General features: G+C 42.8%; 1 protein-coding gene across 3 annotated transcripts; it reads right to left on the reverse strand.

Annotated features, from left to right (window-relative positions):
- Window positions 1-60: 60 nt before the first annotated feature.
- On the reverse strand, window positions 61-11,979 carry LOC129838000 (acyl-CoA-binding domain-containing protein 7-like). Of its 3 annotated transcripts, none has more exons than XM_055904619.1 (4): window positions 6,261-7,057; window positions 2,703-3,777; window positions 1,070-2,035; window positions 61-928 (listed from the first exon to the last, which is right to left on the reverse strand). In XM_055904619.1, exons 3-4 carry the CDS (start codon window positions 1,168-1,170, stop codon window positions 607-609), a joined length of 423 nt encoding a protein of 140 aa, XP_055760594.1. In that variant the 5' UTR covers window positions 1,171-2,035; window positions 2,703-3,777; window positions 6,261-7,057; the 3' UTR covers window positions 61-606. The 3 variants fall into 3 exon arrangements, with proteins under 3 accessions (XP_055760594.1, XP_055760593.1, XP_055760595.1); XM_055904618.1 differs by having other exon boundaries at window positions 2,139-3,777; XM_055904620.1 differs by lacking the exons at window positions 61-928; window positions 1,070-2,035; window positions 6,261-7,057 and adding exons at window positions 7,064-7,126; window positions 7,451-7,568; window positions 11,805-11,979 and having other exon boundaries at window positions 3,474-3,777.
- Between the last annotated feature and the right edge of the window lie 362 nt (window positions 11,980-12,341).

The following is a 12,341-nucleotide window of genomic DNA, read 5'->3' on the forward strand; positions in this document are numbered from 1 at the left end:
TCGACATAAACATGATGAAACTTAAATTCGATCAAATTAAACATTGTAGCAAATTAGAAATTTCATTTGATGTTGTTTTATTTATTTTTATGTAACCTTTATTTAACTGTTGACCAAATTCGACATTCTTTCATTGACCTCCATTAAAAAAAAATCCCCAATTCCACGTGTTAACACTGTATTTTTGCACTGACAGACTTTAGAGCGGAGTCAAGCCTCTTGCTTCCTCACTGGTTATATCCAAGATGAGGTTATCTCTCTGCTTCTTAACTAGTGGGCTGGTCCAGCAAATTCTTTGTAACATATTCACTTCACAAACCCATCAGATTTTTTCTGGACATTTGATGATGTAGAACAGTGAAACACATTTCTTTAACAATATATATTTTTAAAACAAAAACAAAAGCCTCAAGAGTTCTAAGAAATGTTCAAAGCCAAAACATTATGGTCATGACAAAACATTATGGTCATGACAAAACCGATAAGACTTTTTTTAATGACACCGGTAGGTGGCTCCTGGTTCTGGTCTGGTTCTCTCTGGGGTGGTGATGATAATGTATCCAGCTTTTCAACAGCAGTGTCCACATGTATCTCTCCTAGAGGCTTCTACCAGTGCCCCCCTCCTCCACTACCTTTCCCTTTACTCCCTGTCTTCTCCTCTTCCTCCAGGTCAAAGTCAGAATCACTCTCATTCTGACGCTCCTCCTCAGGGTCATAGTTCCACTGTCGCCTGCTCCTCCGCTCTCCCACCTCCACTCCCTCCCCACTCTCCCCTTGGTGATAGCGTGTGACGAGGTTCTTGAGGCTGACGTTGTGGTTAAAGCTCTTGACGCAGCACTGGCAATTGAAGGGCTTCACCCCAGTGTGGACGTGCAGGTAAGACTTCAGCTGGCTGGCCTGGGCAAAGGGACGCTGGCACACCTGACACCTAGCAGGAGCAGAACGTAATGGAAAACACTAACACTTTGCAGTCCACATTCAGCTGATAATACAAACAAACAAAACATACATTTCAGAGGGAGATGTGTTCAGTATCAAACTAACAGAGAATGCGGTATAAAACACCAACCTGAAAGATTTGTTGTCACTGTGCCTCAGCTCGTGCCTCTCAAGCTTGCTAAGTTGGGGGAATTCCTTGTAGCACGTGTTACAAATGTCTCTTGGACTCATGCTCTCTGAGATGGTGGTTCCGTTTCAAGATGTTGTAAAATCGCAAGGGGCATTTGGAGCACCTATAGTGCAACTTTTTGACCCGATTGTCGTCCTTCTCGTGGGTCCGCTTGTCTTCCCTGGCCTTGAATGGCTTGAGGCAGAACTTACAGTAGACATGCTCTTGATGGTGAAGCCTCTGGTGATGCTTAAGGCCAGCTTCATCCACACAGCGCTTCCCACAGACAGAACAGCGGAACAGCTTGAACTTGTTCACACTGATGCCCCACACTGAGTAACGTTGCGATGAGGATGCCACAGTCAGGACAGAGAGGCCGTGAACGTTTGGAGTGCTCTCGACGGACGTGCTCCTCATAACTGTCGAGGTCGTGGAACCGCATGCAGAGTTTGTCAAACCCAACAGGCTCCTCAGGGCTGGCCATCACACACACAGCTTCTTGTGTCGGCGTGGAGTGTAGGCCCGCTCACGCGCCGTCTCTCACTCACTCACACACAGAATCTAAAGTCACCTCCGGCTCCACTGAGGGTTCCCACTCAGCATTAGCCTGCCGCTCCTCTCTGCTGGGCAGTCCCTTCATCTGCCTGTCTCTCATCTCCTTTCTCCTCCTCTAGGTAGAGCCCTTTCCTCCCTATTGGGTGCAGTGTCTGCATCACTGTACTGTAGATCCTCAGTCACCAGAGAGCCAGTCAGCTCCAGTTCCCCCTTCTCAAACACCATGGCAGCCAACAGCTTCTTCTCTTCCTCGCTATAGGAGGCAACACTTCTAGTCTCCTGCTTCACAGACCTGTTCCCCTCCATCCTCAGGGAACAGCTGTCGTCTACGTCTCTGTATTCACGCGGCAGGACCACTGACACTTCACTCACCTAATCAAAGGAAAACAGAGATCAGTGTTATTGGCTACATGATGAAGTGTGTTAGGTTTCAGCATGCATATGAATCAATCTCATACAGCAGCATCATCATAACCTGTTCTCCGTGGTTCAACTCATCTGAGCTTCTGGGCTGAATGTTCACGCACTGGTCCTCCTCAATGGACGGACAACATTCTTCAGTGGCACTGCTGCCATCTGGCCTATCAACAGTGACTGTGTTAATACCCTCTCCTGACCAACCATGATGTATGTCCTCCATGGCTCCCTCTTAACACAATAATAAAGAATTAGAAAACATGTCCGTTTATATGGCTTGCCTACATGTCGTGCATAGAATGCCCACTGATGGGACATAACTTTAAATCTTACTGCTTGACAGTTCCATTCTCTCATAATAGTCCCGGGAAAAAAAATTCTGAGCATACTAGTAACTTTCTGAGGTCGTCAGTCGGACTATTGGCGTTAATGTTCAGGGCAACTAGCCATAGTCTCAATCGGTCCAGATCTCTCAATGGAAGTTGGTGAAACATATCTGACCCAGTCCTTGTGTTTGTTATGGCAAGTTTTTACAGTACACTCATGAACCGTATTGGAACAGGCGATGGGGTCCGTCGATGTAACGCAAGTCTCAGCACACTTAGCTAGCTCGCTGACTTACTTGCTAACGTTCTTCAGTGGTACCGTTGCTGTCTGGCCAATCAACAGTGACGGTTTTAAACCCCTCTCCTGAACAACCATGCTGTCTGTCCTTCATGGCTCCGTCTTGTCGACCTATGTGTTTACATACATAATAAAGTAGAAAACATACGTCCATTTATATAACATAGCCCAAATATTTTCTATGGCTTAAAGCTAGCCAACTAAATTTCAGTAGCAAGCGACATTTCATTGCATACCAGCTAGCTACAACAGAGATACTGGAGGATTGGAATTTCCATTCCATCTCTGCTACAAAGACACATAAACAGGAAGTAAGGCACAAGTCCGTTCCAGAAATGTGATTTCCAGGCAACCAAGTAAATTAAAGTTCCTAGCTGCAACCTAGGTTAAAAATAATGACTGTTATTTCAACCTAGGCTGCAAACTAGCCCTGCAAGTCTTGTGGTGGCCAACAGGGCTTAATAGCAGAGGTATTTATTAGGAGGGCCGCAGAGCTATAGGGGTGGTGGGGACCTTACTTGTCTGAGTGAGTGAGAGAGCGCTACCCTTTAAAAACTCATTAATTCTTTATTTGATAAAATAATGTTATGGGAAACGCTGTTCATCATGTTTACATCCTTAGTGAGCTTTTGCATTGTTAATAAATCACCCAGTGTTTATCTCAATAGTGTGTGTGTGTCATCTTTAGAGGTAAGAAGACAGGAACATATAAATATAGAATATTACCCTTGTTTATCATCATATATCTACAAATAAAATAGACTGAGCGTAATTTTAAACAAAGTTTTATTAAATCATACATTCAACATCCCAAAAGTGCATAGGGGTTGATATCCAATAAACTCCACATTTTAAAAGTCAAGAAAGTTCAATCTAAGGAGAAAAAATGAATAATTTTCCTAGTGCAGTAGCTTCTCATAACCTATGGCTTGTGGCTGAATGAGATGCAGCTCTCCTCATAATAACCATTTCTAGTCACACCCTGGATACGACTTCATCATCATATTAGTATTTGCTGATGATCTCCTTAGCAAGTGCGATGTAAGCTGTCATGGCATCCTCCTTGGACATACCTATAAAATAAGAACACAAATACAACATTTACATTTTTTATTTAACCAGGAAAAGCCCATTGAGACCCAGAGTCTCTTTTTCAAGGGAGACCTGACCAAGAAGGCAGCAACAATCTATACATTACAGAATTAAAACATAAAACAACATGATCCAGCCTAAAAAGTCTCTCCCATTAATATTTTAAGTTCATTCAGTGGCATTAACATATCTAGATGAAGCATGGATTGTAGATTATTCCATGCATCTGGTGCACAAGAAGAGAAGGCAGTCTTGCCTAATACTGTGAATGTCCTGGGGACTTTAAGTAGCAACCACCTAGCAGACCGGGTATGGCAACTGCTAGTGGTGAAGGAGACCAGACTACAGAGGTAAAGAGGGAGTTTACCCAAAAGGGCTTCGTAGATGAACACATACAAATGGATCTTTATGCGCATATAAAGTGAGGTCCAACCTACCATCTGGTACAATGTGCAATGGTGGGTGAGTGACTTGGCATTTGTAATAAAGCGCAAGGATGCATGATAAACAGAGTCCAGTCTCTGTACGACAGAGGAGGTTGTATGCATATACAACAAGTCACCATAATCAATTACAGAAATAATTCATAATTCAAGGATTCATAGACCTTGGCCAGGATAGGGAGTTTAGACATAGGACAACAGTTATTAGCATCTGAGGGATCTCCACCCTTTAGCAGTGGGAGGACATAAGCTGATTTCCAAATGCTGGGTATGGAATTGGTCAAGAGACTCAAGTTGAAAATGTGAGCCACAGGTTCAGTAATAATACCAGCTTCTATCTTTAAGGGGTAGGGGTCCAGGTTGTCTGGGCCTGCACTGTTTAGTGTCTATAGCCTTTAGTGCTTTATAGACGTCAGTTTAAGAAACAGGCTCAAAATTAAAATGGTTCACATGAGGGCCTATATCATAGTTGACTGTAACAGAGCTTACATTAGAGGCCTGGGCCCCACCATTATCAAAAACTGACCCAGCAGATATGAAGTGCTTCTTAAAAACCCCTACATTAAATTGTCAGGAAGGCCAGAGGATACATTAGAACCTGACACTGATTTGATTAGCTTCCAGAACTTGGTAGGGTTGTTTAGGTTCTTTGTGACTGCATTTAAATAGTAATCTGATTTGGACTTCCTGATCAATCCTGTGCATTTGTTTCTTAGCGCTCTGAAGTAGGTCCAGTCAACAGGAGCATTTGTATGTCTAGCTTGAGCCCAAGAGATATTTCTCTTTCTAATTAATTCTGCCAAGTTATCTGAAAACCAGGGATTGTCCATTCCACTGATTCTACATTTCTTCACAGGGGCATGCTTATCACAAATCGACACAAATTTCATATAAAAAAAGTCCCAGGCAGTGTCAACATCGGGAATCAGATTTACTGTCAATATTATGGTACAGGTCATGTAAGAACGCTTGCTCATCAAACTGTCTAAAATGTATTTTAAAAATATAACGGGGTTTGGTCACTTTTGTATTTCTAACAAGCAATTGCACAGTGATCACTGACATTACAGAATATTCCAGTCGATGTGTATTTGGGAGGGGTATTCGTTAGAATAATGTTCAATAGCGTTGATTTGTTAGGCGCTCTGGGATTCGGTCTTGTTGGCGCATTAATTAATTGAGCGAGATTCAGAGAGTCATACTGTTCTTTAAAAGAGTCGGATACAGATGTAAGCATGTCCCAGTTCAAATCTTCTAAAATAATGAATTCAGAGTCATTTAGCTTGTGCAGGACATCAGAAAGAGCGTTAAGTGCGTCTCCCGAAGCCGGTCTGTAGCAGCCGACTACAGTTATGTGGGAGTCCTTGTACATGTTCACTTTAACCGCAAGCAATTTAAAATGTTTGGCTTTGGTAATCGAGATAATTTCAGAGGTGTTAAACTCGGATTTCACATAAATTGAAACCCCTCCTACTTTACTAATCTGATCGTTCTAAAAACCGTGTACCCATCAATAGAAATCGAGTTATTTGACACAGATTTCTTCAGCCAAGTTTCTGATAAAACCATTACGTTTATTTGTCGTTTTGGCCCATATTCTAATCATGTCTATTTAAAAATATATATTATTCTGACATTAACATGCAAGAGGCCAAAACCTGCTCTGTATTAAAATCATAGGGAGTCGGTAAAGATTGCATGGTATCTACAGGCCCAGGGTTTGGTCGCACATTACCAGAGATCATTAATAAAAGCACAACAATATATCTCAGTTGCCCAATACGTGAGGACTTGGCGGAGCCAGCAATATTGTCAATATAACGAACTGAGTCTTTCGACACAGAAAAAAAGTAATTCAATAGTTTGAGATTTGGGAAGTATGCCATCAAGTGTAGGTCCAGTTGCGTTGAGAGTGGTACAAATGTAATTGCAGAGATACCAAGTTCCTAGTGGTTTTGAAAGGATGGTCTCGTCGGAGTGTTTGCAAATTGTAGGGCATAAAGCGAAGATAATTCACTCACCCATTGATCATTCAGCCTATTTAATCGAGGATGGCATTGAGTAAAGAGCAGGCACAGTAACAGATACATAATGCCGGTTTTAGAGGTATTTCAGCACAGGTGTGCAACGACCAGTAGACGTTGTGTATTACGAGGTAGATTTTCCCACCGTCCACGGTGCATCAGGTTTTCCAATCCGATAACCGCTTCTCCGTTCCTAGTCTTCAATGCGCACCTGCGCTCGCGTAGCAGGCCTTGCGCGCAGACAGACGCTCCTGACACGGCGAGCTCCAACTCCAGAAAGGTGTAATAAAAAATAAAGGCCTTCTCAATCCAAAATCGTTGTATAAGTAAATTAGAGACTGAGATATAAAAATAAGTTGTTATATACAGCATCCACCTTCACGTAAAAAGTAGTTGCTTCTGTAAACAGGACCAGGGTCATTAAAAGATAAAAACGCTTAAAACTCTGCACTCAAGGATCACATATACAAACGGACAGACTGATTGGCTACCATCTTGGATTCTGTAAATCTGGTAACATACATTCAAATTAGAGCAACATCATCACTCGCACACGCACCAGTGTACATTATATTATTTTCAATTAAACGTGTTGGTGAATGGTGATTGCAGCCTTCAATGCCAAGTACAATCTCTAGATGGGGGTTATCATTACCCCTTACTGTAGAATTCTGTTCACTCAATGTTCATCACTGGATTAGAATGTTCCAAAGACTGAAACAAGGGTAGAGGATGGAAGGCTAGTGTGGAGGCGATTCCTTTTTTACATTCTGAGAGAAGACAAAATCTTTTTATTTTACCTTTCCTAGAATCCCAGGCCTCCCACTTGACTTTTCCCTTCATGTCTAACATGCCTGGTTTGTCTGTGGAGAACAAGAGAGGACAGTATTTAGGACATCAGTGGTGACTGGTAAAAAAAATTAAGAGAACTTCAGAGGAACCAGACCAGATTTAAGGTTAGGCTTCATGTTCTATTGGCCTACCAATACTAGTGTGGGTATCTGATTTGGCCATTTTGGAAAGCAGTTTTCTGATATCTGGGAGATGAGTGCCCTATCTACCCAGAATTTGCTAAAATAATTGTTATTCTCTCCATATAATTGTAATGGTCGTTTCACTTGTGTATGTTCTGTACAATTATGTATTTCAATTAGCATGTTGTAAATGGCACAAAGAAAATACCGTACCAATGTTGATGTCTCCAAATATGGCCTGCTTATACAGACCATACATGTCCAGCAGCTCCTGGTCTGAAGGTCTGGACTTCACCTTCTTCACATCATCTGCTACTCGCTCAAACTCTGCCTGCACGGAGAGATGGAAGAATGGAGGGAAAGGGACAGATGGGAAAACAATACAGCACAGAAACTCCAGAATGTAACCTAATCTACAGCCTATTACTGCCCACTACCGAGCAGCCAAACAGTGGGTCCTTATTCCATTTAGAGCTGTCGATGCCAATTTGTTTGCATGAATAATCTACTTCACACAGATCTCCAATCAACAAAATAAAACAGCAAGGCTAAATGGGACAATGGGCACATTCATCTAATCAGAAAGGAAACCCCCAAACTAATTTCTGTTCCATATGCAGTTTTAATAAAACAAAACAAAAATTTGGTTGTACATTCATTCAATCTGACTACAGTGTAATGTTAAGTTGGCCCAAAACCAACCCGAAGAATCAATCAATCAATCAATCAATTTTATTTTATATAGCCCTTCGTACATCAGATAATATCTCGAAGTGCTGTACAGAAACCCAGCCTAAAACCCCAAACAGCTAGAATGCAGGTGTAGAAGCACGGTGGCTAGGAAAAACTCCCTAGAAAGGCCAAAACCTAGGAAGAAACCTAGAGAGGAACCAGGCTATGAGGGGTGGCCAGTCCTCTTCTGGCTGTGCCGGGTGGAGATTATAACAGAACTATGCCAAGATGTTCAAAAATGTTCATAAGTGACAAGCATGGTCAAATAATAATCATGAATAATTTTCAGTTGGCTTTTCATAGCTGATCATTAAGAGTTGAAAAACAACAGGTCTGGGACAGGTGGCGGATCCATAACCGCAGGCAGAACAGCTGAAACTGGAATAGCAGCAAGGCCAGGCGGACTGGGGACAGCAAGGAGTCACCACAGGCGGCAGTCCCGACGCATGGTCCTAGGGCCCAGGTCCTCCGAGAGAAAGAAAGAGAGAAGGAGAAAATTAGAGAGAGCCAAGATTTTCAAAATGTTCATAAATGACAAGCATGGTCAAATAATAATCAGGAATAAATCTCAGTTGGCTTTTCATAGCCGATCATTAAGAGTTGAAAACAGCAGGTCTGGGACAGGTAGGGGTTCCATAACCGCAGGCAGAAGAGTTGAAACTGGAATAGCAGCAAGGCCAGGCGGACTGGGGGCAGCAAGGAGTCACCACGGCCGGTAGTCCCGACGTATGGTCCTAGGGCTCAGGTCCTCCGAGAGAAAGAGAGAAGGAGAAAATTAGAGAGAGCCAAGATTTTCAAAATGTTCATAAATGACAAGCATGGTCAAATAATAATCAGGAATAAATCTCAGTTGGCTTTTCATAGCCGATCATTAAGAGTTGAAAACAGCAGGTCTGGGACAGGTAGGGGTTTCGTAACCGCAGGCAGAAACAGTTGAAACTGGAATAGCAGCAAGGCCGGGCGGACTGGGGACAGCAAGGTGTCAGCATGCCCGGTAGTCCTGACGTATGGTCCTAGGGCTCAGGTTCTCAGAGAGAAAGAGAGAACGAGAGAATTAGAGAGAGCATACTTAAATTCACACAGGACAGTGGATAAGACAGGAGAAGTATTCCAGGTATAACCAACTGACCCTAGCCCCCCGACACATAAACTACTGCAGCATAAATACTGGAGGCTGAGACAGGAGCGGTCAGGAGACACTGTGGCCCCATCCGAAGAAACCCCCGGACAGGGCCAAACAGGAAGGATATAACCCCACCCACTCTGCCAAAGCACAGCCCCCACACCACTAGAGGGATATCCTCAACCACCAACTTACAATCCTGAGACAAGGCCGAGTATAGCCCACAAAGGTCTCCACCACAGCACAACCAAGGGGGGGCGCCAACCCAGACAGGAAGTTCACGTCAGTAACTCAACCCACTCAAGTGACGCACCCCTCCTAGGGACGGCATGAAAGAGCACCAGCAAGCCAGTGACTCAGCCCCAGTAACAGGGTTAGAGGCAGAGAATCCCAGTGGAGAGAGGGGAACCGGCCCTGGAGAGACAGCAAGGGCGGTTCGTTGCTCCAGAGCTCCAGAGCCAAAGAAAGTTGACACTGTAAGATCATCTGGTTGTTTCAACTTTCTTCTGGTTGGTTTTAACTTTCAACTTTCATCTGGTTGGTTTTGGGCCAACTTACACTGTAGTAAGATCAAATGAATGTACAACCAAAATAAAAAAAGGGATGTACAGTGCATTCACTTTTTCCACATTTTGTTACGTTGCATCCTTATTCTAAAATTGATTAAATAATTTCACCCTCATCAATCTACACACAATACCCCATATAGACAAAGTGAAAACAGGTTTTTAGACATTTTTGCACATTTATAAAAATTTAAAAACAGATATCACATTTACATCAGTATTCAGACCCTTTACTCAGACACCTGTATTTATTTATTTTATATTTATTTAACTAGGCAAGTTAAGAACAAATTCTTATTTACAATGGCGGCCTACCCCAGCCAAAACAGGACAACGCTGGTCCAATCGTGCGCCGCCCTATGGGACTCCCAATCACAGCCAGTTGTGATACAACCTAGAATCGAACCAGGGTCTGTAGTGACGCCTCTAGCACTGAGATGCAGGGAGCCCCTGTATATTGGACCTGTGACTCTAGGTTTTTAATACAATCAGTTGGTTAGATTTATTTCTCCCATTACTGAAATAGTTGTTCCTGTTCAAATGGTTAAGGTCTTTTTTTAAATCAAGTTTCCAACCCTGACAGTCATTCTGAATGTAGGTTGCGGGTGAATAAAAATTCCAACTGTTGGATATCTTAACTCTGGCTGGATTACAATAAGAACTACACATCACTTTGCAAGCCACCATAATGTGACTCGCAGGCCTAATGTGGCATGTAAACCAGGAGTTTCTTAACACCACTGTGTTAGGGTAAAACGAGGCCATCAAAGTAAGGCCTTATGATATGTGTAATGTATTGTCAAGTTTAATATATATATATATTTTTACCCCTTTTTTCTCTCCAATTTCGTGGTATCCAAATGGTAGTAGTTACAGTCTTGTCTCATCGCTGCAACTCCCGTATGGACTCGGGAGAGGCGAAGGTCGAGAGCCATGCGTCCTCCGAAACACAACCCAACCAAGCCGCACTGCTTCTTGACACAATGCCCATCCAACCCGGAAGCCAGCCGCACCAATGTGTCGGAGGAAACACCGTACACCTAGCGACCTGGTCAAGGTGCACTGCGCCCGGCCCGCCACAGGAGTCGCTAGTGCGCGATGAGACAAGGATATCCCTGCCGGCCAAACCCCCCCTAACCCGGACGACGCTGGGCCAATTGTGCGCCACCCCATGGGCCTCCCGGTCGCGGCCGGCTGGTCAAGTTTAATTTTAATGATAACATTCAGCTAGGTACTTATTTGGTGAAAGCCACAGGCCTTTAAAATGAAATAATTCAACAACAATGTCTCTGTCACTAACAAATATAGTCATGGGTGGTAACTCTACCATTCCCTCAAAAAGAAAAGGCACCATGTGAAATATGCAAATTAGGCTTTAAACCCAAAACAGTGTAACAGTGTTTTTGTTTAACACTAACAGGAGTTAACTCTTGATCAACACTAGTGTTGAACAGAAATAACACAGAGTTCATTATCCCATAGTGTTACATTTGAGTAACAATGACAAGTTTAATGCAGTGTTCATTTTTTACACTTTCGGAGTGTTACATTTAAGTGTTATAAAAAAAAAAGTACTTTTTACACTCTGTAGTGTGGGTCCATATGTACTCTGAGATGGTGATAAAATTAACTCTTTAAGTGTTGATTTAAGGCTGCAAAATGTGTTGTGTACATAGTGGGAGCAGCACAGAAACAACATTATTGCTTAATTATAATAAGTAGTACATGCAATGTTTAATTCTAATAGGTTACAGTAGCCTAGCTAATATTGGTTTTGGAAGCGTGACAGCACTGCATACTTAGTCTGTAAAAACATTAATATTTGATCTCAAGGGCCTCTGTTGATGACGACAGCTGGTATCCAATACACCTCAGCATCCTTGCGCATAATCCCGAGATGGCTAGCAAATCAAGCTCTACATTTCATACGCATTTAAAACAATACACAGGCATGACTCAGTAAATAGAGAACATAACGGTAAACGTAGTCTATATGTGTATGTACAAGCCTACCTACCACCAGCTACCACATCAGTCGACCAATCGCATCTCTTATAAAAACGTAGGCCTAACCCCGTTATCTAGATCGACTCATCACTTAGATAGAAGATGTGTACGCCAAGTGTGCAGGGAAAACATAGCCTACCTGAAGAGACATCTCGCAAAGTTCAACTCCGTAGGCTACTTTAGGTCGTATTAGCCCAACGTGTCCTCTCGGCTGTGTGAATAGCTCTGACTGCAGCTGTAACAGACTGGGAGTTTACAGTAAATATCGGTCAATGCCTCGGGACTCGGGATCGCAGTGGGGTGGATAGACAGCTGATTGGCTGACCAAACATACTGAGACGCGGCGCGTAAAGGACGCTAAAATAAAATAAGATTTAAAATGGACACGCATCAATGCAAGTCAATATTGGATTTTTCGCGTTTCATGACCAAATCATACTGCATAAAATTGATTGTGTAGCTCAATGAATATTCTAATATAGGGACAATTCACTTGGATTGAATTTGTGGCATGTTTAGCATTTGGAGGCAGTGTTAGGTAAAAATATATATATATTTTGTAATTTGGATGTAGAAACAGTGATTGATGGAGGATGAGATATGGTAGGCTACCATCCCACTCAGTTTTAATTTAGCAGTCTGTGCATCTGAGGGTCTGATTCAGGAGACTGAAGGC

This window comes from Salvelinus fontinalis, chromosome 38 (assembly GCF_029448725.1).
Source record: "Salvelinus fontinalis isolate EN_2023a chromosome 38, ASM2944872v1, whole genome shotgun sequence".
NCBI classification, from domain to species: domain Eukaryota; kingdom Metazoa; phylum Chordata; class Actinopteri; order Salmoniformes; family Salmonidae; genus Salvelinus; species Salvelinus fontinalis.